General features: G+C 45.3%; 1 protein-coding gene across 2 annotated transcripts; it reads left to right on the forward strand.

Annotated features, from left to right (window-relative positions):
* Nucleotides 1-20,439: 20,439 nt before the first annotated feature.
* Nucleotides 20,440-25,636, forward strand: LOC142771882 (uncharacterized). Of its 2 annotated transcripts, XM_075873833.1 has the most exons (5): nt 20,440-20,587; nt 23,093-23,278; nt 23,735-23,896; nt 24,108-25,227; nt 25,512-25,636. In XM_075873833.1, the coding sequence occupies exons 1-4, from the start codon at nt 20,581-20,583 to the stop codon at nt 24,200-24,202; spliced, it is 450 nt and encodes a 149-aa protein (XP_075729948.1). In that variant the 5' UTR covers nt 20,440-20,580; the 3' UTR covers nt 24,203-25,227; nt 25,512-25,636. The 2 variants fall into 2 exon arrangements, 1 of the variants encoding a protein (XP_075729948.1); XR_012886198.1 differs by lacking the exon at nt 20,440-20,587 and adding an exon at nt 21,047-21,203 and having other exon boundaries at nt 23,093-25,227.
* The last annotated feature ends 225 nt before the right edge of the window (nt 25,637-25,861 follow it).

The raw sequence follows: 25,861 nt of genomic DNA on the forward strand, positions 1-25,861 counted from the left end.
ACCGCATATTTCGTGAAATGGCTGACTTAGTCATGCAACGAAAAGCAGTTTGAGCAAAGTAAGCACGACAACGTGCACAGTATGACTTAGGCTTCGTTCGGCTACGCTGTGCAAGCGGAAGATGGTTGAGTATGCTTGTTTATCCTTGTAGTCAAAGCGCAATTCCCCAATCGAATGATATGACTAGTCGAATGTGTGGTCCTACATGCGTTCACTATCTGCACTTTGTCGGTTTCCGAAGCCCTCACTGCATTCATCGCGGAAAACGCCAGGCCCGTAAACCACCTACAGACGCTCCCGTTTGATTCTTCCTTTTCTGGCAGATCTGTGCATTCCTGCAATTTTACTTCGGTTGCTGAGGAAGGGCATTTGGAGAGGTAGACAGACGAGCCGATGAACGCGTTCCCTGTAGGCGCTTGTCTTGCACAGTTGCAACGCAACTAACTTTTTGTGTGTCTTGTCATGGGGTATTCGTTCTTCGCTTCAATGACACGCGCAACCACACCGAAACTCGCTCAATAATTGCAAACAGGACTTCTCTTTAATGACATAGAATGTGACAGATTAATACCCGTGCCACACGGGCATAGAAAATGACATTTGGTGGCGACAAGGAGGATTAAAGAAAAAGTGCTGGAGTGGAAGCTCCCACAATACTTGGCCAGCAGAAGTGAAGCCACCTTTTGCCACTGCCAAGATGGCGGAAACATGTTCTTTTCTGATAGTGCCCACTTAAAGATCAAGGGGCTTTGATATTTTATGTAAATGCTACGTTAGTTCTATATTAAAAGATGGTTGTTCCCGACAAAATAACTCGCAGAAACGAATATGGATAACTGAATCTTCAAAGAACTTTGACTCCAATTGCAGGCTCACTAAGGAAAACTAGTAACTGTAAAACGCACTTGGAGCACTATGTGACCCGAAAAAGTTCCCACATTAAACTCGTTGGACGTGCGAGGGAAACGCTTCGTTTTTAATCTCTTAACGGTGATACTTCATCATGCCCCTAGTAATATGGCCGCCACAACTGCCATCTTGCCAGAGGAATGGCTTCGCTTCTGCGCAATCATTTCCACTCCAGCAATTTTTTAAATCCTCCTTGGGTGGCGAAGGCCTTCAGTTCCCGAATGACATTTGTTTCGCCGGCGCTGCTACACGTCCAAAGCGAATTACATTTGTCATGATGATGTCGATCACAGCACCTTCCAAGTGAGCATTGAGTGAATAGCAATAAAAAATTAAGAAGTATTTACAAGCTTCATACACATCAGATAATCATCAAATGTAGAAATAAGCGTATTACGCTGTCCTAAGTTTTAGTTTCTTGCTTTGTTTTACAACGTTGCAGCTGACCGTAGCAACCTAAGCCAACACTAGTCAGATCCACAGCGTAAATAGAAAATGGCGCCTGTCGCATCGCACCTGTCGCATCTCTCAGAAGAAGATGTTGTTTAAGCAGAGCGAAATGGCGCGTGCGGGTTGGCGGAAAATTGGAAAGCAAAGATTGAAAACTGATGAAAAAAGCAGAGAAAGTGAACTCGATGGCGATGGCGATGAAAATACCAGTGTTGCATGCTTGTTTGCCAAAGTTTCGCTAAAATTGACAAGCGTTTAATTATCAGTACTTTATTTTCTTCGTATAACGTTCAAAGCACTTTTTTAAGACTTTAGTGCAAATAAAAGACGAGAAATTTCAATTTTAGCTCAATATGGTTCGTTTTATATACTTTCAGGTAAATCACACTTCGCGAGCTCTGTCGTCGAGAGTAGGCATTTCTCAGTCAACTGAGTTCTGGCGAAGGCAGTTGGTGGCGAATGGCATTCGAATGGCATTCGGATGAATGCCATTTTGTTCGCCCGTGTGGCACCGCGCGAATGGCAATAAATCTGAAGGCATTCGGGGGTAAATGCCATTTTTTCTGCCCGTGTGGCACGGGTATTACTGCTTGTGTTCGTCCATCCTTCTGTCTATCTGTCAGTCCTGAATTGAGCAGTATATGTGCACTAAGCAAGTCGGTTGTCAGCCCATTACTCAAATATGAACTATGTGGTGCATCGTTATTTGGGCCGTCCTTTTGTTTCATAACCAGACACACAGATGATTTGATATCGTAAACTCCACTTTTATTTAGGGCTTGCAGAGAAAATGTGTATAGACTCTGTATATGTGGTCGGAGCCGTGTATGATTTTTTGTCTTATTGCTTTACTCTAGGCCCACTGCGAGGACACAAGCTTCCAGCAAAGGAGTCAGGATGGTTTGAAGACACAAGGCCAGGTGCCGTTTGGATGCTATTTGCAATAAAATCTTACCTGGAAAAACTTCATTTGTCCCTCGTCGCTCCCCTTTGCTTTTCTTCTAGCCTAATATACAGGCTTCTGGGCATAGGGGGAGGTCGGTTAACGTGATTGAATGCCCTACTTTTTCGGGCAATGCTTACAGCTTGTAAGGTTTTTAAGCAGTCAATGTACAGATTCGTTTGCAGGAACTAACCTTGCCGTAGGAAATTATATTACGGAGAAACGCAATGTTTGGAGTATGAGAAACAGGCTAGCTGAGCTATTCGGTTTACAGAGAACATCGCGAGCTACTCGGTTGTTTGTTCTGCCTTCCCTGTCGTTACGAGTTCCATCATATAAACAGCACGGTTTCGAGCCTTGCACGAAGAGGCCTTTGAGGTATTTGCAGTGCTAAGGTGAATATGCTTCATGAATGGCGCGCAGACGTTGAAGTCCATTCATAGTGACATCGAGGTTCTCCCCCTCGCAAATATAGGCTCCCTAAATAACCTCACTCCGCCAATGTGGTGGGCCTACCAAGTGGGAAAAAAGAACTGTTTTAACAGTATTTTATACAAACTCTAGTCACGAATATGTCTTTCCTGTTCTACCAAACCACGGCTAACTTCAGAAAAACACCCTTCAGCCTTCATCACTTGCTGTACAAAAAAAAAAAAAACCCTCTTCTCGTTGAAACCCATGCTGCCGTCAATGTAAATGAGCGACCACTCAGAAACAACATGGCGGCCCGTCAAGTATGGGGCCGTTTTAGCCAGTTGTAAGCAACCATGATCGGAGTTGTCACCACCCTAAAACACGGAGACGCGCGCACATGAAGGCTCCCTATGGCAGAATGCATCGCCGCGCCATCTAGCGACGAGACACGACGAGACACCTGCCGCAGGGCGCATGCGCGTCCCGTCTTATCACTTGGCTTCTCATGTCACTCTTTTGGGCGCGGTTACGGTGCTCGTTGCCAAAACGACAGCTGGGTGTCGCTTTCTGTGCTCCACTGAAGCTGTGCCGTTCTTTTACGTAGCGGCTGCAACGGGGCTGGTTCAAGCGCCGGCTCGCGTTTTTATTGACAACGGTTGACTAGGATAAGTAAGCATAGCGACAATCGCGACGCCTGACGAAGCCAAACGCAAAAATCAATATTTCTCAGGCCAGCTTGCCTTTCTCGGGCTAATCCCAGTTGCACTTAAATGAGCTTAGTTAAGTCAAAGTTAATATAGCCGAAATTAATCAAACGAGAATATATACACGAGATTTAATACCTTTACTCTCAAAAGGGTCCTATGCAGCAACATATGTCTATATTAGGCGAATCGAGGCGTCATTTTCATAATTCAGCGACATCAAACTCGAGTACTTCGGGTGTGCTTCGTTGTCACGCACGTTATTCAGTTCTTTATATAGTTAAGGGTAATTGATTTATATTTAGGTAAATGAGACTCGACTCGGTCAGGGGTAATCAGAATCTTGCTGAGCTTGGATTTTCTGAGCTCATCAGATTTTAAGTTGAATTAAGGTAATTATTTGTGTTTTATTTAGATGTTGCTTATTCAAAGCGCAATATAATCCAATTGCTTTGATGATGCTAGGACTAACCGAGCTTAATCAGATTTTTATAGACACTATGGTGTTTGCCTAATTAGCTTAGTCATGCATATTCATCACAATTATGCCACGTGAAATTCCAGTGTAGAGTGTACTTTAGTTGAATTTGGGACTAATATTCAGTCATAATTTGTATTCATAATATGTAGAGCTAATTTGACATGAATTATCCTAATTCATATGAAGTCGGTAAATAGTAATTAGTGTCTTCCTGGCATTGACTTCTGTAGATTTACGGGGATATCCACATAGATTAATTGGCCACGATACGGTTTGCCTTGTATAGGGTAATTTGGCACAGCAAGGTTAAAGATGAGCATGATCAGGTTTGCCTAATTAGATTTAGGTATACTTATTTCAACTCATTTGGGCTCATCTAAGCCTAACTTCGCTTAACATGAAAACAGCAAGGTGAACAGGGCTTAACAAAACCTATTTATGCCTACCTTATTTAGGTCATAAAGTTCTCGACTACATTTAAATAATTTAGACTACATTAACTTTGAATTAACTAAGCTCATTTTAGTGCAACTTGGCTTAGCACTACAAAGGCAAGCTGGCCTGAGAAAATTTAACTTTGTGCGTTTGGCTTCGTCCGGTTGTGCGATGCTCCCTATGCTTACTTATCCTAATCAACCGGTGTCAATAACAACGCCAGCCGGCGCTTGAACCAGCCCTATCGCAGCCGCTATGTAAAAGAACGGCACAGATTACATGGAGCAAAGAAAGTGACACCCAGTGGTCGTTTTGGCTACGAGCGCCGTGACCATGTGCCACAGACCGACATGCGAAGCGAAGTGACAAGAAGGGACCTACATGCGCCCTGAAGCAGGTGTCTCGTCGTGTCTCGTAACTGGTTGGCGCGTCGATGCATTTTTCCCGTGGTCTGCACACTCTTGATCGCACCTGTACAAACAGAAGCAAGGACGTCCGGACGGAAGCGCGAACAAATGGATGGACGGGCGAACGAATGGACACGAACCGATGGACGGGAGTACACACGGGTGGACGGATGGACGCGGCACCTCGTTAATTATTTTTGAGTCCGTGTATATGCTGTAAACCACTAGCTCCATCTAGTTATCATTAGAGTGTCCAGAGTGATCAATCGAAAAGAAAAGTAAATACAATGTGTGTTTGGAAAACGTGCTTGACGATTTAGAGTACGTGGTACTCTACTGAGGGAGAGATGAAAGCCATCCCTTGGGCGTTCAGCGATCAAAACCCGGCGTTTCTCTTGCACGCCCAACGAGTAAATACAATGTGTGTTTAGAAAAGTGATTAACGATTTTGATTACTAGGTATTCTGTTTAGAAAGAGGGGTAAACGATTTAGAGTACTTGGTACTCTACTATGGGAGAGCTTAAGGCCGTCCCTTCAGCCTCACACTTGAGGCTTCAGCCCCACACTTCAGGCCGCATCGACAAAAATTACGCTCCGGTCTAGCTAACCGAAAGAAACATGGTGATTGTTTCCGGAGATTCTACTATGGGAGGAAATACAATGTGTTTAGAAAAAAATGTTTAATGATTTCGAGTACTTCGTACTCAACTATGGGAGAGCATTGAGCCGTCCCGTTAAAAGAATAATATAGGGATAGGTTAGCAATGTTGAGCCAGAGAAAAAAACCGCTATGACATATGCATGCCGTGAATAAACTCGAGGGATAGCTTTCTCTTTATTACGTCGTCACCAGCGTAGCCACCCTAGACTGATTAATGATGCCGCTTATTCGAGTGGATTATAGAAAGAAAATGAAGTGAAGTTGCATAGTTTATAAACTTTCAAGCAAATCCGAAAAACTTTTATTGATGCCGTTTTTTTTTTCTGCATCGTTACGTTGATGACTGTTTCATGCGTACATTCGTTTTTGCGACGCGTTTTCAGGGAAGAATGACACTTCCCGCAAACAGCTTGTTCTGCTGCTGAATTAATGAAGACTAATTATATATTGAACTGAGGTCGCGCCCTCCCCTTGTCCCTACTGCTGCTACGCTTATTTTGAGGTTCCGTGTCAAGTCGACGGCCTGCGTATTCCAGGCTATGAGTAGCGACACATCGCATCCCAAATGAGGCACATTGTCTGCATGCGCGGAAGTACGATGCAATAAAAGCAATCAGGACACCAGTCCTGACTTATACAAAGAATTGTATTGACACAAAGGATCGAAATTATTGATCTCTCCACAGTCGTTTTAGCTGCTGCGTAGAGCACAGTTCTTACGCACACGAGGGCACACCTAACACCAAGAGACCGAACGCGGTGCTGACATTTACAAAAAAAAAAAATATTTTTGTGTCACATTGGAGCCAATGAATACAATAACATATAATGTTCTCCTCCTCTGATCTGATTGGATACAATAACATATAATGTTCGTTGAAGTCGGCGCCGTGCCCCACTCCTTGATTTTTGTAACGTTCCTGCTGGAATATATAAAAACAACAGATGAATGACTAGCTTGGCAGATGTGTTATCGTGCATAATATGTTTTGGTTGACCGACTAAAATCTTGCGACTAAAGTAAGAAAGTATGGACCATCTCCCCGAAAGAACCGTCATTGGATGCGAAGCAGCAGTGGTGCGTCCGGAGTTGACCCAGTTGAAACGGGCGTTGACGCGAGTGCTGGAAAATCGGTTTGAAGCGAAACTTGGTGTAGCGTTTACTCACGTAAACGTTTGTCTGAAACGCAAAGACACGGGAAGCGGGTTGGGTTTCGTGTAAGTTTTATCGCAGATAAACTAGTCAACCGACTGTTTCCCCTTGACGCGCGGTCGAGCGTTGCGCGTGGTGGAGAGGGTGAAGCGAGAGAGAAGCGTGTGTCGACTTGCGAGTGGACGGAGGATCCGGCAGCTGCGGGCGCTGCGGTGAGCGTGCTGCGGGTAAGGGAGAGAGGGACGCCAGCGCACGCCTGCTAGGGAAGCGAGTAGGGAAGCGTGACGTCAACGCGAAGCTGTGACGTGACCTTCTGGGACCACTCCAACACCTGCAGTGAGGTGAGCGCGTTCGTACGGACGTAGAAAACCCACGGCTATGCTAGGATGAATGAACGTGGACCTTTAGCCAGGTTCCTGATAAAATCTTGTCTACAGCAGGGACTAGAGACAGCCTAGCTATATCCTGGCTGCAGGAGGTGCTTTGCGAGGAAATTTGTTAAAAGTAAGCTGCTGGAAGCGTTGACAATCATGACGACCTCTCCACCGTAAACCATTACCCCGTAGAATGGCACTTTTCTGGACAGACACTGTTCAATGTGCGCCTCAGTATTACTGGTTTCTCCGAGAAACCTCAGAGCTTTTACAAGTCTTATTAGGCATGAAGTCATCAATACTAATTTGTATGTGTTAGGTTTCGTCGGGGATATCGATATTTTATTTTACAAAACCTAGCTTTTACTTTAGCATAGCAATGTCACTTGATATCTCACTGGGCGCCACCATAACTTTTTAACTTGTTTTACTTCAATTATAAAGAGTGGGCAAGCTCTGGCTTCGCGTCAGCCGCGGAGGCATTGCGAGAGCTTCCATTCTAGCATTCTTCAAGGCGAAAGCTTTAAAGCCTGACCACACAAATGCGTTGCAGCGCGTCAGCGTGTGGCTTTCTGACGCGGTGTCATGCCTTCTCTTCATGACGAGAAAGGGCTCGCGGTAACGCGAAGCTGCGCACCCCATCTCTTTATAGGAAGAGGGTGTTGCGCCACGTCAAGGACACGCGCTGACACGCTGCAACGCGTTCATGTGCTCAGGCCTTTGGATGCCTCTTGAAAATGAAAATTTGACCTTCGGCAGCGACCGTCCCGTGGCGTCGGGGACGAGCGATGCAGAAATCATCACGCGATAACGCCCCCTAATGCGTCATCATGACGTCACAAATTCCAAAGATCTGTGACTTCACCATGATGCCACACATTCTGGTGTGACACCATGTGTCACAGCGTCGCGCGATTCCGTTGTAGCGTGTTCCTCTGACTGGAGAACGCGCACAAGTAGAGAAAAACTTCCAACGTCGCAGTATTGTGCGCGTGAATTTAAGAGCTTTCAAAACTTAAGCGAAAGAGAGAGTAAAACTTTATTGAAGGGGAAAGGGAGAGGGGCGTTTTAGAGCCTTTATGGTTGGGGCCCTACGTCCAGGGCTCCACTGGCCTTAGCCGCCCGCCGGACTTGATCCAGTAGTGCGAGCTGCACTCCTGGGTCCGAGCTAGCGAGGTGTGCCTCCCACTGCTCCATACTAGGTGTTAAAGGTTCGCCGAGAAAATTGGTTATGTCACTTGGTTTACGATCGCACCCCCACGATATGTGGTAGAGAGTCGGTCTTCCGCCGCACCACGGACATACAGCCGGGTAAAGAGTTGGATGTATCGCGTGTAACTTCAGTAGGTGCGGAAATACATCTGTTTGAATTTTTCTAAGGTCAGTGGCCTCTTCCCCATTAAGGGATCTGTGAGGTGTTCCACATTTTTGACGCGTGAAGCGCTGGTGAGCTAGAATCTCCCTAGGTAAAATTGGCATGGTCAATGAAAGAGATGGATTCTCCGCTCGGTTACAAAACGCACGAGCTAGAGCGTCCGCCCTTTCATTGCCTTCGAGACCTGCGTGTCCCGGGCACCAGATCAAGCGATGGTGGTGAGTGAGTTTGGATCCTAGCAACCTCAGCCCCATTGCTGGAAGGCGGCCCCTTAAAAAGAGCCGGCAGGCTTCCTGGGAGTCGGATAAAATAACTGATGGCTTCCCTCTACGCTCCTGAAACCTTAAGGCTAAGGCTATGGCCATCGTCTCCGCCTTTGTAGCCGAGGTCGTGCGTACGGAGGCACTCGTTAGCAGCGTCATGTTGTTGTCGACAACAGTAATTATGTGTCTCTGCCAATCGAAACTGGCCGCATCGACGTACGCGACATTTGAAGCTGAGCCGAATTGCTTTCGAAGCCAGTTTACCCTCGCAGTACGTCGCTCAGCGTGAAAGTCGTGATGCATATTTTTGGGCACCGGTGCGATTGAGATTCGCCTGCGGACCTCTTGGGCTACGTCGACCAGCTCCTCATCAATGTGCTGTGGGTGGGGCGAAATTCCTATTCTAGTGAGTATCGCCCTGCCTGCTGAAGTTTCACTTAGACGATTCCTCTGAGACATGAGGACTGCGGCACTGAGCTCAGCATAAGTGTTATGTATACCGAGAGCTAGGAGCCGCTCGGTCGGTGTGCTGGTGGGTAGACCAAGTGCTGCCTTAAAAGCGCTTCTAATGAGCACATCCACCTGGCTCTCCTCACTTCTGTCGAGTGAGTGGTACGGTAGGCCATACGTCACTCTGCTCAAAACTAAGGCCTGGACAAGCCGGAGAGTATCCTTTTCTTTCATGCCTTTTTTATGATAAGTGATGCGACGGATCATTCTAGCTATCTGTTTAACCGTAGTCTTTAAGGTGGTTATCGTGTGACTGGCTTTGCCATTGCTTTGGACCCAGAAGCCAAGTATACGGGCCTGAGTAACCTCGGCTATGGCATGGCCGTCTACCTGTAAGTTTATGGCACCGTTACTTTTGTAATACTTACTGTGTATTCTTAAGCGAAAGGAATGTTGGACGCGACAGGAACGTTGAACTACGATTCACATCAACTTGCGTGAGCCGCGATTTTAATACGATCGTAATGCGAGAGGTGCGCGTAACAAGGGCGTCACACGGCCACTCTCGATCGCTATCCAGCTCGATTCAGTTCAGGACTATAAAACCATAGCTGTCTTCCTCACACATTGGACGAATGAGCCCACCATGACGGAAAAAATGCATTGATAACTGGCTCGATTGCGATTAAAAGTGTAAAAATTATTTCATATCTGTAAATAAGAAAATAAGTGGGACGGGAAACGAAACTAATGTGTGACTAACTATAGATCATCATTGGGCAGATGAGATTAAGAAGTTTTCGGGTATGTATTTGCAGCAGCAAGCGCAGGACTGGGTTAACTGGTGGAACATGAAAGAGGCCTTTGTCATGCAGTGGACGTAGTCAGGCTGCTCCTGATGATTATGATGATGATGATGATTATGTTTGCACTGGGTCCTAATGGGGAAAGAGGAAGATACATAGAAAAGAAGACGTGCCTGAACATTGATGCTGGAATAATATTTCACATGCAGTCCCACATTTTTTTTTTCTTTCTCTGTGCAGTACGATGAAAATAACACCACCTTCATTTCAATCTACTGATATGTAGCTTGTCTGCATAAGTAAATCGCAGCACTACTCCCATGACGAGTCCCATTAAGCACAGTGTAGATTGTAAGCAACAGAACAATGTTGTACAGGCCGAACTGCTCAACAAGAAAGCTAGGGAGATGAACACTAGGGCTGCCATCGGTACGTTCGTTTACAACATGCGCATTAGAAGGTATTATCAAATATCCCACACATGCAGTGATGAAAATCGAGAAAGCCTTTATTTCGATCAAACGCTGCTACGTGGACAGCTAGGGCTCCAATTTCGCTTCATATGGTGGCACTCAGCAGTGATCGAATAATACGGTAGCGATTGAATATTGTCTAGATCACCGTATGATTGACCGTTGCGTCAATGCATCGATTATTTCGGATTTTGATCGAAAAGTATAACGCGAGCCGGAATAGAAATGAAGCGCTCGTGTTACACGGTCCCTTTCCTTGGCGGTCAAGACTGTTGCTGCAAAAGGGAGACAGTGGCCTACTGGGTTCCAGATTGAGCAAAACTGCGACGAATGGGGTCTGCGTCACGGCGCGCGATTCAAAGTGAACGTCGCGGAAGCGACGCGGCACAGTGAGCTGATCACGGCTGCAGTAGGCGCATGATCTCCAACTTACTACGCCCTGCTATTCGCAACGCCCACGTGGCGCGCCGTGCAATCCAAGATGGCTGCGGAAGGATGATCAGCCCGTGAACTCACGAAGAAAAGATAGGACGCGTGGGCGTACTCCCCGTGCCGTTTTTACCGGATGAACTCTTGATCTTGAATGAATGTATATCGGACCAAAGTATACTTTCCCAACCGATAGGAACTGCTCAATGTTCGCTATACCTCATTTTCGTCTGCAGTGCGAAGAGTGGTGGTATCAGCTGATCGACCGTGTACCAACGATGTTTTGCGTAATCCTGTGCGTGGTGCAGAGAACTGCGCGAACTAGAATTCACGTATGAACTGAACGGCACTCCGCGATCACTAGTGCCTGTCGGATTGGCAGCAGTAGTAGGCCACTTGCGAGTAGCGCGCCGTCGCGGCGGCACAGGACTGAATGTTTAACGTAGCAATGGTTTGCAAACATGTTACACCGTGGTCATTACTTGCGCTGTAAGCATCGTGCAGCTGCTTCTTCAACGGAACACAAACATTTAACTTCCCATTAAGTAGTGCTTTTGTCACAGCCATGATGAGACTAGCAGTGTGCTTACCTGCACTCGGATGTTGCAGGTTCCATCAGCGCGATCGAAAGAAGAATATCGACACGAGATTGCTTTTCGAAACGTGAAAATTGCAAAAATGTGTCAAACAACAACGTCGTTCGGATGGCACCGGTGAAGTGCTGGAGAAGTTAGCGTGGGCTGTAGTCGTAACTGCATATTTCATTGCTTTAACCATTTCGCTTCGCTGGTGGAGCTCGAGCTTGTTGGCGGCATTAGGTGCTTTCTAATATCCACTGAAATTGGGATACTATAAATGCACAAGAAAAAATATTCTTTTGTTTTGAGCTCGCTGAAGGATATTATACAACAAATACAATCAAAGCGACTTACGAGCGTGAAAAAAAACATCAACGCACGACGGGACGTGAAGTGCAACTCTCTGCTTGTGACCTATAGCAGCTGATCGTTCATCGCCGCTGTCACTGTCAGCTCGTTGACAATTATCTACGTCCAGTGAAAAATTCCCGACTTCAAGACGGTTTCTTCAAACATCACTGCTGAAAGTAATCTGAGGAATTCTCTCCGCAAAACGACTTCGATAGCACCAACAGCGCGTCATTCGCCACACACAACACACACACGGTGTCACTCTCCACGTTTTTCTGAGGGTGTGGAGATATACCCGGCAAGAAAGGAATTGATTGCAGTGTGCTGCCGTCTATCAACGAACGTAAAAAAAAAAACAAATGGCGCAGCGTAGGCCAATGTTTATAAACGCAAATCGCGAGCCTGCGCTTCTTTCCACGTACAATAAATGTTATTGGATTCATGCACTACAAAAGCACTGACGAATGCTATACGCATGTAAAACAAGGCGAGTTTTAACTGCAATGGTCTGATGATAACATTTAACTATCTGAAGTGGCTGTAGAAAATCTCGTGAAGCTGATGTGTACTCTGCGGGTTATAGTAGAAAGCCTGACTCGGTTGCCACGAATTTTCACGAAAACTTCGCGTCTCGCAAGAACGAATCAGATTTATCGTGCCACGGGTGGTCTGGTATATTCACTGATCCACGAAACATACAAAGTGGATTCTGTTTGTTTCTTTCTAACGAGTTAGGACTGTGGCTAGCACCGCCGAACAAGGAATCATTTGAAGCGTCCGCTTACTGATCATCCTTGAGAGGACGATCCAGAATTCCGCTAGACGGCGCAAGCGTCTATGAACATTGTGATTTGCGTGGGACATGGGTTTAAGGTTTAGTGGTAAAGCTTCTTAGGCCATGGGTCGTTCCCTCCTCTGTAGTCGTAGTAGTAGTATGTAGCCACTTTATATGTAGCTACCTTTAGGTTATGAGCTATAATAATAATAATAATAATAATAATAATAATAATAATAATAATAATAATAATAATAATAATAATAATAATAATAATAATAATAATAATAATAATAATAATAATAATAATAATAATAATAATAATAATAATAATACTTTATTCTGGCATGTGTACACAACAGTTACATGCCACCGAGATGAGGCAAAAGGAAACAGACGAAACTGTTTCCTGACTAGGCCCACATCCCGGCTCGTGAACAAAAACAAAAAAACAAAAAAACAAAAACAAGGAGTAAAACATATACTCGTGTAAACAGTTTCGTGAACGAAACAAAAAAAACAAAAACAAGGACAGCGGTGAGAAAAGCGAAAAACATCCAGTACAGCACAATTCATCAGCATCACTGTAGAGAAGTCATGGAATTTCAAGCAATTTCGCTATAGAAGTACGAAAACCTATAAAAACCGTTTCATGTCGATATGTTCATCAAAGTAAAGTTGTGAATAGATTTAACGAATGAAGAGGTGCATTAGTATCCATCATAATTCAGAAGCCTCTTTGCGAAAGACGAAGAAACTCCGACCACCACAAAAACGCCTTGAAACAAAATGAGACGTCTAGGCTGGCACACGGGATCCTCGTTCGCAATGAATTTCGAAATTTGAACTTAATTGTGAACGAGGCAACGGCTCGTTTTGTTTTAAAGTGTTCTTTATCGTGGTCGACGTTACTCCTTTTCCATTGCCTCCTCTCGACCAGACTGGATTTTATCGAACAAACGATTACATCGTCCTCATTCATCAGCACGTACACATTTGTGTAAGCAAACATTATGACACCTTCGCACTAGTGGCGCCAGTCCTGAAAAAAGAAATTAGCTGATCGGCCTTTCTTGTTTCTCTTCATTTTTCCTTCTTTTTTTTTTCTTTTCTATGTTTCTTGTATCTCTCTTTGTATAGATTCCCTTCTCTTTCTTTCACTATAAAGCTCGTTCTTTCACGCTCTTTCTATCTTTCCCTTCTCTTTTTTCTCTCTCTCCTTCTATTCATTGCTTTCTCATTATTTCTACCTGTCTCACTCTCTTTCTCTCTGTCTCTCTCTTCCTCTTTCTTTGTTTAGTATTAATTTTATACGTTATCTCGATGCCTTGCTTAGCTTTTGAATTCGAAGCATTTCTTAGCAAAATTAGGCGACTTTGAGCGTATCTATCTATCTATCCATCTATCTATCTATCTATCTATCTATCTATCTATCTATCTATCTATCTATCTATCTATCTATCTATCTATCTAACTATCTAACTATCTATCTATCTATCTATCTATCTATCTATTCATCTAGCTTCTTACATTTGGTTTCTCTTGTGGTCACCCGCTTAATTTGGCGTGAACGAAAATAGTATGGGAGGGTAAGATGGTTTGACGAATATGACGCGCTGGTCAGGACATCAGTAATGCCACAATCCCGTAGCGTACGTCGTCGAACACTTCCCGCCAGACGGTAGGACATACCCACGGGCAGGTGTGTGCCGCTGGTATGTGGGTGTGTGCCACAGGTGATTGACACTTAGTCGTCGAACACTTCCCGCCAGACGGTAGGACATACTCATGGGCAGGTGTGTGCCGCTGGTATGTGGGTGTGTGCCACAGGTGATTGACACTTAGTCGTCGAACACTTCCCGCCAGACGGTAGGACATACTCACGGGCAGGTGTGTGCCGCTGGTATGTGGGTGTGTACCACAGGTGATTGACACTTAGTCGTCGAACACTTCCCGCCAGACGGTAGGACATACTCACGCGCAGGTATGTGCCGCTGGTATGTGGGTGTGTGCCACAGGTGATTGACACTTAGTCGTCGAACACTTCCCGCCAGACGGTAGGACATACTCACGGGCAGGTATGTGCCGCTGGTATGTGGGTGTGTGCCACAGGTGATTGACACTTAGTATCTACCCAGGAACGGTGGTTGTGGTGGTAGTGGTTAGAAGAGGAGAAAGGTACCTAATTTCTGCAGCCCTGTCGGGAGCACGGCGCAATGCCTCCAGGAACGAAGACAACACACAAGGGCAATTCTCACGCGCGAGCGTTATAAACTACTCCACATCGGTAGCGTCGACCCAACAAAGGCATAGAAAATTTCAGTGTTAAGAAAAACGTGACGTAGGGTGCTTTGACCCCCCGACGAATGCAAATAATAAATTTCAGGATCTCAGCAGGAATCGAACCCAAGCATTCTGCGTGGCAGTCATGCATTCTTCCACAGAGCTACGCCAGGTCCCGGAACGACTTCTCAAACGGACGCTAATCTTTGTGAAACGTCAACAGTGGTTGCAGTGCTGCCTACCCGATTTTGACTTATGTAGCAGTGTCCATGGAGGGCCAGCATCTTCGAGGGCATCAGCGCTTCATATCAGCTTCTGGTGTTGCAATACGCATGTTTCAGTTGACATCGTTGCGCTAGTGCTAACAACTGGTTATATAAACATCGGCAACTCTTCAACATATGATTTCATTGATATGTGGGGTTTAACGTCCCAAAACCACCATATCATTATGAGAGACGCCGTAGTGGAGGGCTCCGGAAATTTCGACCACCTGGGGTTCTTTAACATGTCTTCAACATATGCCGGTGCGTGCAAGGTTTGTACATATATTAAAGGTCATTTCATGACGTGTCGCTCAATAAAAAAAATTGCGACATGGTCACCTTTCCTTCGCATGCTTCGTACATACGTCGATTCGCAGGTACGTGGAATCTGTCGGATTGTTGTTTTTCTTGCTCTCAAAGGGCGTATGAATATTTCTCACTTTCGACAAACTTCCCTCATCGGAACTCGCTGAGTAACCGCGGTCCTGGCCGCCTGCGTCCGGGTAGCAATCGACTTCCAGCTTCGTCGCAGCGTCGTGGATAATCAGCGTCGCTGACGCGATAGCAATGTGTCCGGTATGGACGAAGGAATTCGAAGCAGTTGCACTGAAGCTACATTTTCGGCAGAAAAGGTATACACAGGCGAGGATTCCTGGGAAGAACGTGTTTTTCAAAGAGACATCCGTTTTCATGGCTCTGCTGCAAGAACGCCGCGTCGGTGGATTGACAAGTTGTAGAAGCTGATCTATACGCTGTTACGAAGGCTTCACAGAAGAAAAAAAAAAGAGCGGCTCTGCTCAGTTAGAAAATGTTAACAGTGCATAAGAAGTTACGGAAGGGATGGAACGAAACTGTGGCAATGAGGGCTGACTCTGAACTAATTTTATTTCGACAAAATAGTCCTCTTATAGCAGACGAGGAAAAGGGTACGAGATAAGAAAAATACGTACACATCATTGCCACATCATCTGACATGCTTAGAACGTACGACCACCTGTGCCCTAAATCCCAGCTAGGCAATCAATTGTGTGATTCTAGGAAGCAATAGAGAGCACGATAACACACTCTTCCCACAGCATACTTATCAACTCAGCTTCAATAACTTCGCGAGTTAACGGAGCTCTATGTAGCTATCACTCTGCTCTGATTGAAACGTGGTGTGCACCCGTAGTCACGACAATAAATGCTGATGTGTCCCTGGACTGTGTTGAAGACCTTATTGGGATGTTGGCGCAGCTGGTCATTTAGCCGTCTACCCTTTTGACCTTTAGTGGGTATAACGTCATGCATAAGGGACACGCACACACAGAAAGAGATGACGTACATACTGGGCGCAAATGTCCTTGTGCATCTGTCCCTATATTCACACGCCAGAGCTAAATCCCGCTGCTCCATGGAGCGAATAGTCACGTGATTAGTTTCATGCGGCGCAGCAGCGGAGATGTCGCATGACACAGCCGCAGCCACACTCGCGGAATCCTCGTGCATACTCTCGACTCCTACGCTTATGCAGTGCGCTTACGTGGTTTTGATTTATTGTTATGTGGGGTTTAACGTCCCAAAACCACTATATGATTATGAGAGACGCCGTAGTGAAGGGCTCTGAAAATTTAAACCACCTGGGGTTCTTTAACGCGCGCCCAAATCTGAGCACACGTGCCTACATTTCCGCCCCGATCGGAAATTCAGCCGCCGCAGCCGGTATTTGATCCCGCGACCTGCGGGTTAGCAGCCGAGTACCTTAGCCACTAGACCACCGTGGCGAGGCACTTATGTGGTCATGCAGGCCACGCGATGTAAATGAAAACCGCCGATCCACCACCGAAACCACCAAAAAACCACTAGCCTCTTGCACTGTCAAACGAAAAAAAAAAAAACGTTCGGTCGTTGCCGCAAAGCTGAAACATGTTTTTTTTAAACCAGTAGCTTGCTTCCTAGCCACGCCAACCCGACCAATGTTGACACATTTGATGCTCAATCGTATCGACCGAGAGCAGACGACCGTCAAACGGAGGGATTCAAATAGCGGCGACACATTTCCCTCCGTGCCGCCAGCGGAGGAGAACGGATGAAGCGAGGACGGCACGTCACGTGATGCGCCGTCCGCTGCGAATATCTTTCGTCCGTTCCCTCGTGTGAATACAGCTTTATGCGGAACGTCATCATAGGCGAGTGCACGAGGGGGGGGGGGGGGGGGGAGAGCGGGGGGCCGTCTCCCTCCCCCGTGGCCGTCCCAACCCCCCCTCCCGTCACATAATAGGCGGGGGCGCAAACTCTGCCCCATAGAGCCCCGCCGCGGTGGTCTAGTGGCTAAGGTACTCGGCTGCTGACCCGCAGGGCACGGGTTCGAATCCCGACTGCAGTGGCTGCATTTCCGATGGAGGCGGAAATGTTGTAGGCCCGTGTGCTCAGATTTGGGTGCACGTTAAAGAACCCCAGGTGGTCTAAATTTCCGAAGCCCTCCACTACGGCGTCTCTCATAATCATATAGTGGTTTTGGGACGTTAAACCCCACATATGAATCAATCAATTTACCTAATAGAGAGGGGAGTACATTATCTGGCCCATATATTGACGCAGATAATAGAAACGGGGGTGCCACGATGAATCTTCCTCCCCCCCTCCCGAAAGTGGTAACGACAAACCAAAAGCGCCCAAATAGCAACCGTTTTGCCTATTTAAACTTTTTCAGCTCGTAGGTGGGACCGAAACAAAGCCCCCTGCACAGGAGACTAAACGTGTTCTGTGCACACAAAACACACAGGAACCCGTGAAGAATGAACCTTCACCGCGAAGTCCACCAGATACATTTACTTTACAGGAGAGGGGGGGGGGGTGCTGCGAAAGCCCCCCCCCCCCTACCTCTGAAGGGGAACCCTGCGCGCCCTTAAGCCTATCAGGGGCGTGGGCAGAAATTTCTAGGGGGAGATGCACTGTTTTGATTTTAAGTTGTGTTTGGGCAATAAATGTGCACGTAGTCGAGTGTCATTACTTGCTCGGTATGCAATGACAAAAAATTGGGGGCCAATTAAGGGGGAATGGCATGGGGCGGCACGCCCCATGCCATTCTGGCTACGCTGACGCTTCTGGCTACGCTGACGCTTATAAAGTCGGGTCGACTGCGAAGGAGTGGTTTATTAACTAAGCTTTGAACCGCTCGGCGAAATGCACGTGCTCTGTCAATAGCATAGCATTCTGTAGCGTATGGTCACGGGGTTAATACCCTGCCTTGGCGGCCGCGTTTCAGTGCAGGCGAAACGCTTGATGCCCGTGCGCTTAGGTTTTCTTGCAAGAACATTAGATGGTTAAAATTTGCGCAGTTTTCCGCTACGGTGTCTCTCGTAATCATATCGTGGTTGTGGAACGGCAAACAGCTAAATTATTAATTTTATTATTATTATTATTATTATTATTATTATTATTATTATTATTATTATTATTATTATTATTATTATTATTATTATTATTATTATTATTATTATTATTATTATTATTATTATTATTATTATTATTAGCATAGCCTTCTGTTGCGAGCTCTGGCGTATGGGAATCTGTGTCCGTTTTATTCAGCGTGTTTTGAGCGTCAATAGACCTCTACCGGGGTACGTCACAGCGTGATGTCACTGGTGCACGTGCAAGGCGGTGGTTGGCAAAACACTCCCGCTGGTGGCGGAGTGGACTGCAGTCGCTCGGTGCTTGGGACAACGTTCGTTGGCTTTGGGCAAGTTTTTTTTTTACCTTTTGAAAGCTTCATATTCATATCACAGGGGCCACATTAGCTGTGGTACGTGTCAGAGAACATCTACGTGTGTGGTAAAGTGCGTGATGAAATATTTGTCACGCTGGCTGGCTGTTAATCTCGGAGAAGTGAACACACGCGGCGGCCTGTGCGAGGAACAGTGGCATCGTTTTCGAAAATGTGCAGTGTTGACTGCGGCGTGTAGTGTGCGTTGAAGGGCATCGACAATGTTGGTTCACCTGCACGTGACGGTGAAACTGGGAATATCGTGCGTGGTGTGTGCAGTGTGAATAACGCGGTGCGTCCTGTTTGCAAAAACACTGATATTCGTTGTGGGCTGGTTGCAGTAACCGGTTGTCAACGGAACTTTACGATCTGACAATTTTGTCAAGGTACAAATGCATTTGACGCAATCATCTGCGAGTGGGTACATCTCAGCGTATATATGCATGGTGTGCAGAAAAGTAAAAGTGCATCATCTCCGAGTGACACATACGACTACTCATGAGCTATAAGAATGTTTAAGCGTTGCCGAATCTACATATACGCTTCACTACGGCAATAACTCATATTATCGGATACCTGATACGTGTTAATGAAAACAGCGGAAATTTTCGTTTCTAATCTACTTTGTACTTTTACGGCTAGATCCTTATTAGGTCACAATGATTATTAGAAGTTTGTGTACCAGGCCTAAAGGAGCAATATGGGTATGAAAACACCTTATAGGTGTCAAAAGCAGCAAGGTAACTGCCAGATAATACTATACATTATTAAGTTGTCGGGTGTTAAATCACATGAATTTTCACTGGGTTATCGAGAAACGCAGCGGCAGAATATCACTTTAATTTTCACGAGAGTATATCCCAGACAACACTCGACGACCTGAGGTCGTCCTCATATGGTACAAACGTCCTCGGCAGTTTCAGGACGTCCTCATTTGGTCCTCTAGTCGACACTTGCAGGATTATCCCCAAAATGCCCCTTTGAGACCTTTTTAAGGACGAAGAATTGTCCTGATATCGTCTGCTCGAGGACGTTTTGAGGATATGCATGTTTCGTAGGTGCATGCAGCTTTCGCAATTCGTGTTTGGTTAATTTTCTGGCTGTTAACGAATAAGTCCACGGGATTTCGTATGCCTACTTTCGAGTCATAATAGTAAAGTACTTCTCGATCATTAAAATGAGATAGTTACACGAGGAAGCACTTCAAGCCAACACGAGAAAGACGTGTTCTTTTATTTATTATTTATTTATTTACTTTGTAAGTGATCGTAGGCCAAACTTTCTGCCTGCACGTTTTCGTTGGTCGTGATCTACCGCCGACGTGCATACGGAATTATATCGCACTGACTGTGGTCTGACCCGTTTCCCCAATGAACGCACGTGCGGCAGACCAAGTTTGGTGCGAGTATAAACGGTGTCGGCTCCAAAATGAATGCAGGCGTGAAAACTGTGAATAGCGAGCACGTTATTCTCGAGTGTCCAGTGTTGCAATGCCGCACGGTCCCATCGAGCAGACGACAACTGACCATGCTGACGACTGGGCTGGCCTAGGTTATCGTGAATAGAGCAGCATTGGAACTAGAACGCTGTGGGAAAACGAATGGGCGACTGAAGTTGTGGTGGTGCTAACAAAAAAAAAGCAGTACCTTAATGCGGTCACCATGCGCAGTCAAGGTGCTTTTAAATCTGGATGTCTACGACACTGTTTACCCATTTTAAAGTGACGCAACTATCATCATCATCATTATGGGCCTGCAGTAAGTCAAGTCGAGTCATTGGTCGAGTCAACATTCCAATACAACACTTCTCGCCATAGAGGAAGCTTCTCGCAGAAGCCCTCAAAGAATCGTAAGCATGCCAGGTGAGTGTCTTCTGTTAAATTTTCATATTGAAGTTGTAAGCCGCAAAGGTAAATAAATAAAAAAAGAGAGGACAGTTGATTTTCAGCCTCGCGCTGTATATCTTTACTGCTTATTCATGTATGTATGTACAAACCAACTGACTAGCCTAACAACGTGTTCTGGTGGTGGGTGTTCTTTGGTCTAGCCACCATTCTACTGTGCTCTGTGCTGTTCAAGATGGCTGAGAGCGCGGATCGCAAATTTCGGCGTGAAATTAATCGGCGCGTCAATGCTAGTTTTCAGCTTATTGACAGTGAGGCCGATGTCATAAATGACACGCGGTACGTTGACCGAGATTCCCGCAACGCCGAAAGAGAGAGCGACTTGCCCTCCGAGGCTTGTGCGGTCGACCTCGAAGACGGCCATCGTCGCCTTTGTGTTCATGACAGAGAACGGCCTTCGGCACACTCCTCGATCGTTCCAGAAACGGATGTGCCCCAAGGACACGTTTTGATTTCTGGCGACGCGTGCTACCCCAGCGGCTGCAGTGTTTCTGTGCCTCACGATCACACAGACTTCGAACGGCGTGCCTTCCATGACAGCAGCGCTGCGGCTTCGACTTCGGCGACCTCGCAGGTGAGGCAGAGGGATTCTTTCGAATTGGCACCGACTGGGAGTAACGAAGAGCAAGTTTGTGAACGCGGCAGTGTGGACAGCTTGCTGGCCTTTCGTGAGAGACTGCAAGCGTGGGCCTTACAATCTCGCGCATCGCACACTTCAGTTACATCGCTCTTGAGAGTACTACAGTCCCACGAATGCTTCAGCGCGCTCCCTTCAACTGCAAGGGCATTGTTACAGACGCCCAAGAAGTGCCTGGAAGTGTTGCAGCTGGCCGGCGGGAAATACCATCATTTCGGCCTCAGTGCAGGCCTACAGCGAGTGCTGCAAGATTGTGCAGAACTACCAAGAATTTTGAAGCTTAGCTTCAACATTGACGGTCTGCCGGTTTCAAAAAGTTCACGGGGCCAATTTTGGTGCATACTGGGACGCATAAGTAATTTGGAGGACAAAGCACCATTTATAGTGGGTGTTTTTTTCGGAAGCAGCAAGCCCAACAACGCGAATGATTTTTTGCGACCATTTGTTTGTGACATAAATGCTGCTATCACAACAGGGATTACCATTGGAGAAACTGCAATTCCTGTTAGCTTGTATGCCCTCATATGTGATGCACCAGCAAAGGCATTTGTATTATATGTCAGAAGCCACACAGGCTATTACAGCTGCACCAAATGTGACGTAAAAGGTGTCTACTGTGAGGGCAGGGTGTGCTTCCCAAACGTCAATGCTCGCAAGCGAACAGATGACAGCTTTCGCTTAAAAGTCCAGGAGGAGCATCACACAGGCGAAAGTATTCTTGAGGAACTTCCTTTTGACCTAGTGAAAGATATACCATTAGATTACATGCACCTTGTGTGCTTGGGTGTCATGAACAAGCTCTTGACACTGTGGGTACGTGGCCCAAAAGTGACCAGACTTGGAAGCAAAGTGCGTCTTGAGATGTCGGAAAAAAATTCTCAAATTGCACGGTGTGTTCCATGTGATTTTAGCCGAAAGCCGAGGAGCATTGCTGAACTTGATCGGTGGAAAGCGACTGAGTTTCGCTTTTTTCTTTTATATGGAGGACCCGTTGTTTTGTCATCACTGATTCCTGCACACATGTACAAGAACTTCTTAGCTTTACATGTGGGGATCTCTGTTCTTTCCACACCAGCTGCACCTGCAAGTGAGATAGAGTATGCCGGAAACATGCTCAAGTTTTTTATCCGGACATTCATAAGCATTTATGGCAAAGAGCATGTTTCACACAATGTGCATGGCCTGTGTCATTTGGCAGATGATGTTACACACCTTGGCCCCTTGGACTCATGGAGTGCCTTCCCATTTGAAAACCATATGTCCTCGTTAAAGAGAATGCTGAGAAAGCCAGACCTTCCCTTGGAGCAACTTTGCAACAGGCTTGCTGAGCAGGCACACCGTCCTCTGAGGCATAAGAAAACTGAAAGCCATGTCGTATTTGCTGCAGAGCATGCTGACGGGCCACTTGTTGCTCCATGCCGAGGCCCCGAGTTTAAAAAAGTAACATTGCCTGGCAATGTCATTCTTAGAGCTGAAAAGAGAAATGGGTGCTGTAGGCTAAGTGATGGGTCAATCGTCGTTATTGACAATTTTGCTCATCTCCCGTGCGGTGAGCCATGCATAATTGGAAGGAAGTTCCTCAAGTGTGAAGATTTTTATTCTCTGCCATGCCCTTCCTCCATACTGGGAATTTACTCAGTGTCTCAGCCTTCTAGTCTGCGGTATTGGCCTCTGAAGAACATCTCACAGAAATGCCTGAAAGTGTATTTGAAAAGGAAAAGCATTGTTTTCCCTCTTTTGCATGCTACAGTGCACATGTAATAAACTTTCACAACTGTGTCAGAATGTATACAGAATTTGAATTTGGCTTCTCTTTCTTTTGCAAGGTCAATACGTTGTCGTTCTCTTCCCAGAAGAGGATGATACATCTGGGATCATCCTCAAAAGTTGGCTGAAAGGCGACGGCTGCCTGTGGCCTCGACAAACTAAATATGTACATAGTTTGTTGAAGGCGAAAGCGACTCCAGGGGCTGACTGGATAGAAGTGCCTTGCACTGTTGTCCGAGAATTTGGTAAATTATTCCTTATTTATGCTGTTTTACTGCACGTTTTTCAGCGATTTGGTCAGCAATGAAGTAAAAGGTATGTAATAAACTGCAATTTCAGCATTGTAACTCTAATTGCCACTTTAGATCAAAGTAACTTCTTAAAAGTTTAGATGGGTTCGAGAATATCAGGAAAAGATATCAGAAGATGGCTTCGAAGAATATCAGAAGATAGCTTCGAGAATATCAGGAAAAAAAGAACAATTATGCGAAATCAAGTATCTCATATTTTGTGAATACTTGCATGTCAGCTGTCATTGCAGCAAAATTTAAATGATCCATTTTAATATCATGGGTGACTCTTAGTACCTGCTTGGTAATGACTTATGCAAAGGAATTGGAGTTCTACTTGTTATGTGTGACAGATCTGAGAAATGATCATGCTTATCATTTAATTAGTAGTTGTTGCCCTTCTTTCTGCAGATACATATGCCGAAGCACGGGCAAATCTGCCAAGGGTAGAAAATGGATCCAACTTGGACGGCGAGGCAGAACTTGGGAAAGGCAGAAGAAAAAAAAATAAGAGATCCTATGAGTCTGAAGATGATGAAGGGGCACCATCACCTCCAGCTTCAATGATAAGACGTATAACACCATTTTTGAACTTTACGTAAAGTGAACTGCTTGTACTTATGTTTTTTAATAGTATTGAATCTTTTTACATCCTGCAATGCCTATTTTACAATGATAGCCCCACGGAATTGCTCACACTGTTTTCTGTTATCTACCGCCAAAAGTAACACTGGGTTATCTGGCTTTAGGGCTGTGAAATGCTGATTCTGGCTTGCTTTCTTAGGGAGAAAACACAAGCGACCAAGAAATTTAGAGAATCGGCCACTGCCCACCCAGCCACGGTCATTGGAACATGAAGGTGATATGCTTCTGGGATAAAATCCTGTTTTTTTTTCTTGCTATTTTATTTATCTCTCCTCTTTACAACCCCTTTTTCTACACCCCTATGCAGGGTGGCAAACTGGTTAATAACTCCATGTTAACCTCTATTTACTTTTCATTTTCCTTTCCAAAATGTCATGTCAAATAGCATATGACATGCTTCTGACCTGCGATAACTGAGAATGTCAGCACGCATTTAAGTACTCGCTTCCAACCAAGAGTTTTTGCCAAAGGGGATATTGTACGTAAACCATGCACATCAGTTTTAGAGCAGCTCTTGAACACCCGTTCTTGCATTGAGTGGGGTCGCCATGGCCATCAGTGGCCTGATGGACATGAAAAAGTAACTGATAGACACAATATCTGTTGTCAGTAAGAAACCCTGCAGCTTCTTCAAGCACACTAGTATACTTGCATGGCACACATACGCAAGCATTCACTACTTGCAGAAGTTATTATCAGGTAGCACTACTAGGCATTCTTAACTGTAGTGGAAATCTTATGTACAGATGAAAACTAACAGATGGAAGCTCATAGTGATCACTGAGGATCTCTAAACAGGAATAAGTACCTAAGACAAGCTGGTCAACATTTTCATACATGGACGTATTTTCGTCAAAGGCGCCTCATCATTCTTTGCATGCTAGGTTTCAAAAAAGTTACAATGATGTCTTCTTCGTGGTGTTCTTCTTGTAATGCAACACATAGTGTCAATGTCAGTACTCTTGAAATTAACATGGGGAAGGATGGCAAGGACCTTTAATGATGATGTGCCCACCTATCAAAATGTCGATCATGCTGACTAGAGGTACTTCTTCAAACAACCTATGTAGCATTATATTAATGTATTATGTTTGTGTAATTCCTGTTTTATGAACTTTGTACTTTTTCAGAGGCCGTGAGGCGAAATTTTCCGGAAACAAAAAAAAATGACATCGAGTGTGTGATTAAAGTGTGGCTTCGGCATGCTGGGGAAAAGCTCCAGAAGCAGCGCTTAAGAACTTCTCGCACTCACCATGAGGGTGAGTTTTATTATCTGTGCTGTTGAAGCTATCATAACATATGATACTTTTGCTGTTATAGTTTAAATAATTTTCTTGCCTTACTCGAATTTTGATGTGTATGCAAGCATGAACTATATAAATCATTTTCACCATTATATAATGGCTAGTTCGTACCTGCACATTATGGTAATATAATTTTCATTTTATGCTTTCAAATCTGGCATGCTGTTATTGTCTTAATATTCTTATTGATACTCTAAATTCACTTGTGCTTCAAGATATGCTGCTTTCTATTACTACAGAATGTCTTCAAAGTGTCGCGTTGTCAAGCCCATCGGATGAAGACCTCTGAAGGCACAGGGCAAGAAGTCTCATCTAGTGAAAACTGCCAAGTTTCATTCCTGAAAATAAACATGTTTTCTGTGCATTGCTGTTTTTATTGCTATACTTGAAGAAATTGTTACTGAAACCTCACAGGCAGTGCTTTAAAGAGTGTGCATGTTCAGGCACTTTTGATTGATCAGTTGTCATTTCAGCGCTCCAAAAGAAGAATTAGAGCAACTTTTCGTAAGGTCTGATGAGTGCCTAGGTCTTGTATGCTTCGTCCTCAAAAAGTACTAGACTCATCATAATGTGCTCTTTTCTGGATGCC

This window comes from Rhipicephalus microplus, chromosome 9 (genome assembly GCF_043290135.1).
Source record: "Rhipicephalus microplus isolate Deutch F79 chromosome 9, USDA_Rmic, whole genome shotgun sequence".
NCBI lineage: Eukaryota > Metazoa > Arthropoda > Arachnida > Ixodida > Ixodidae > Rhipicephalus > Rhipicephalus microplus.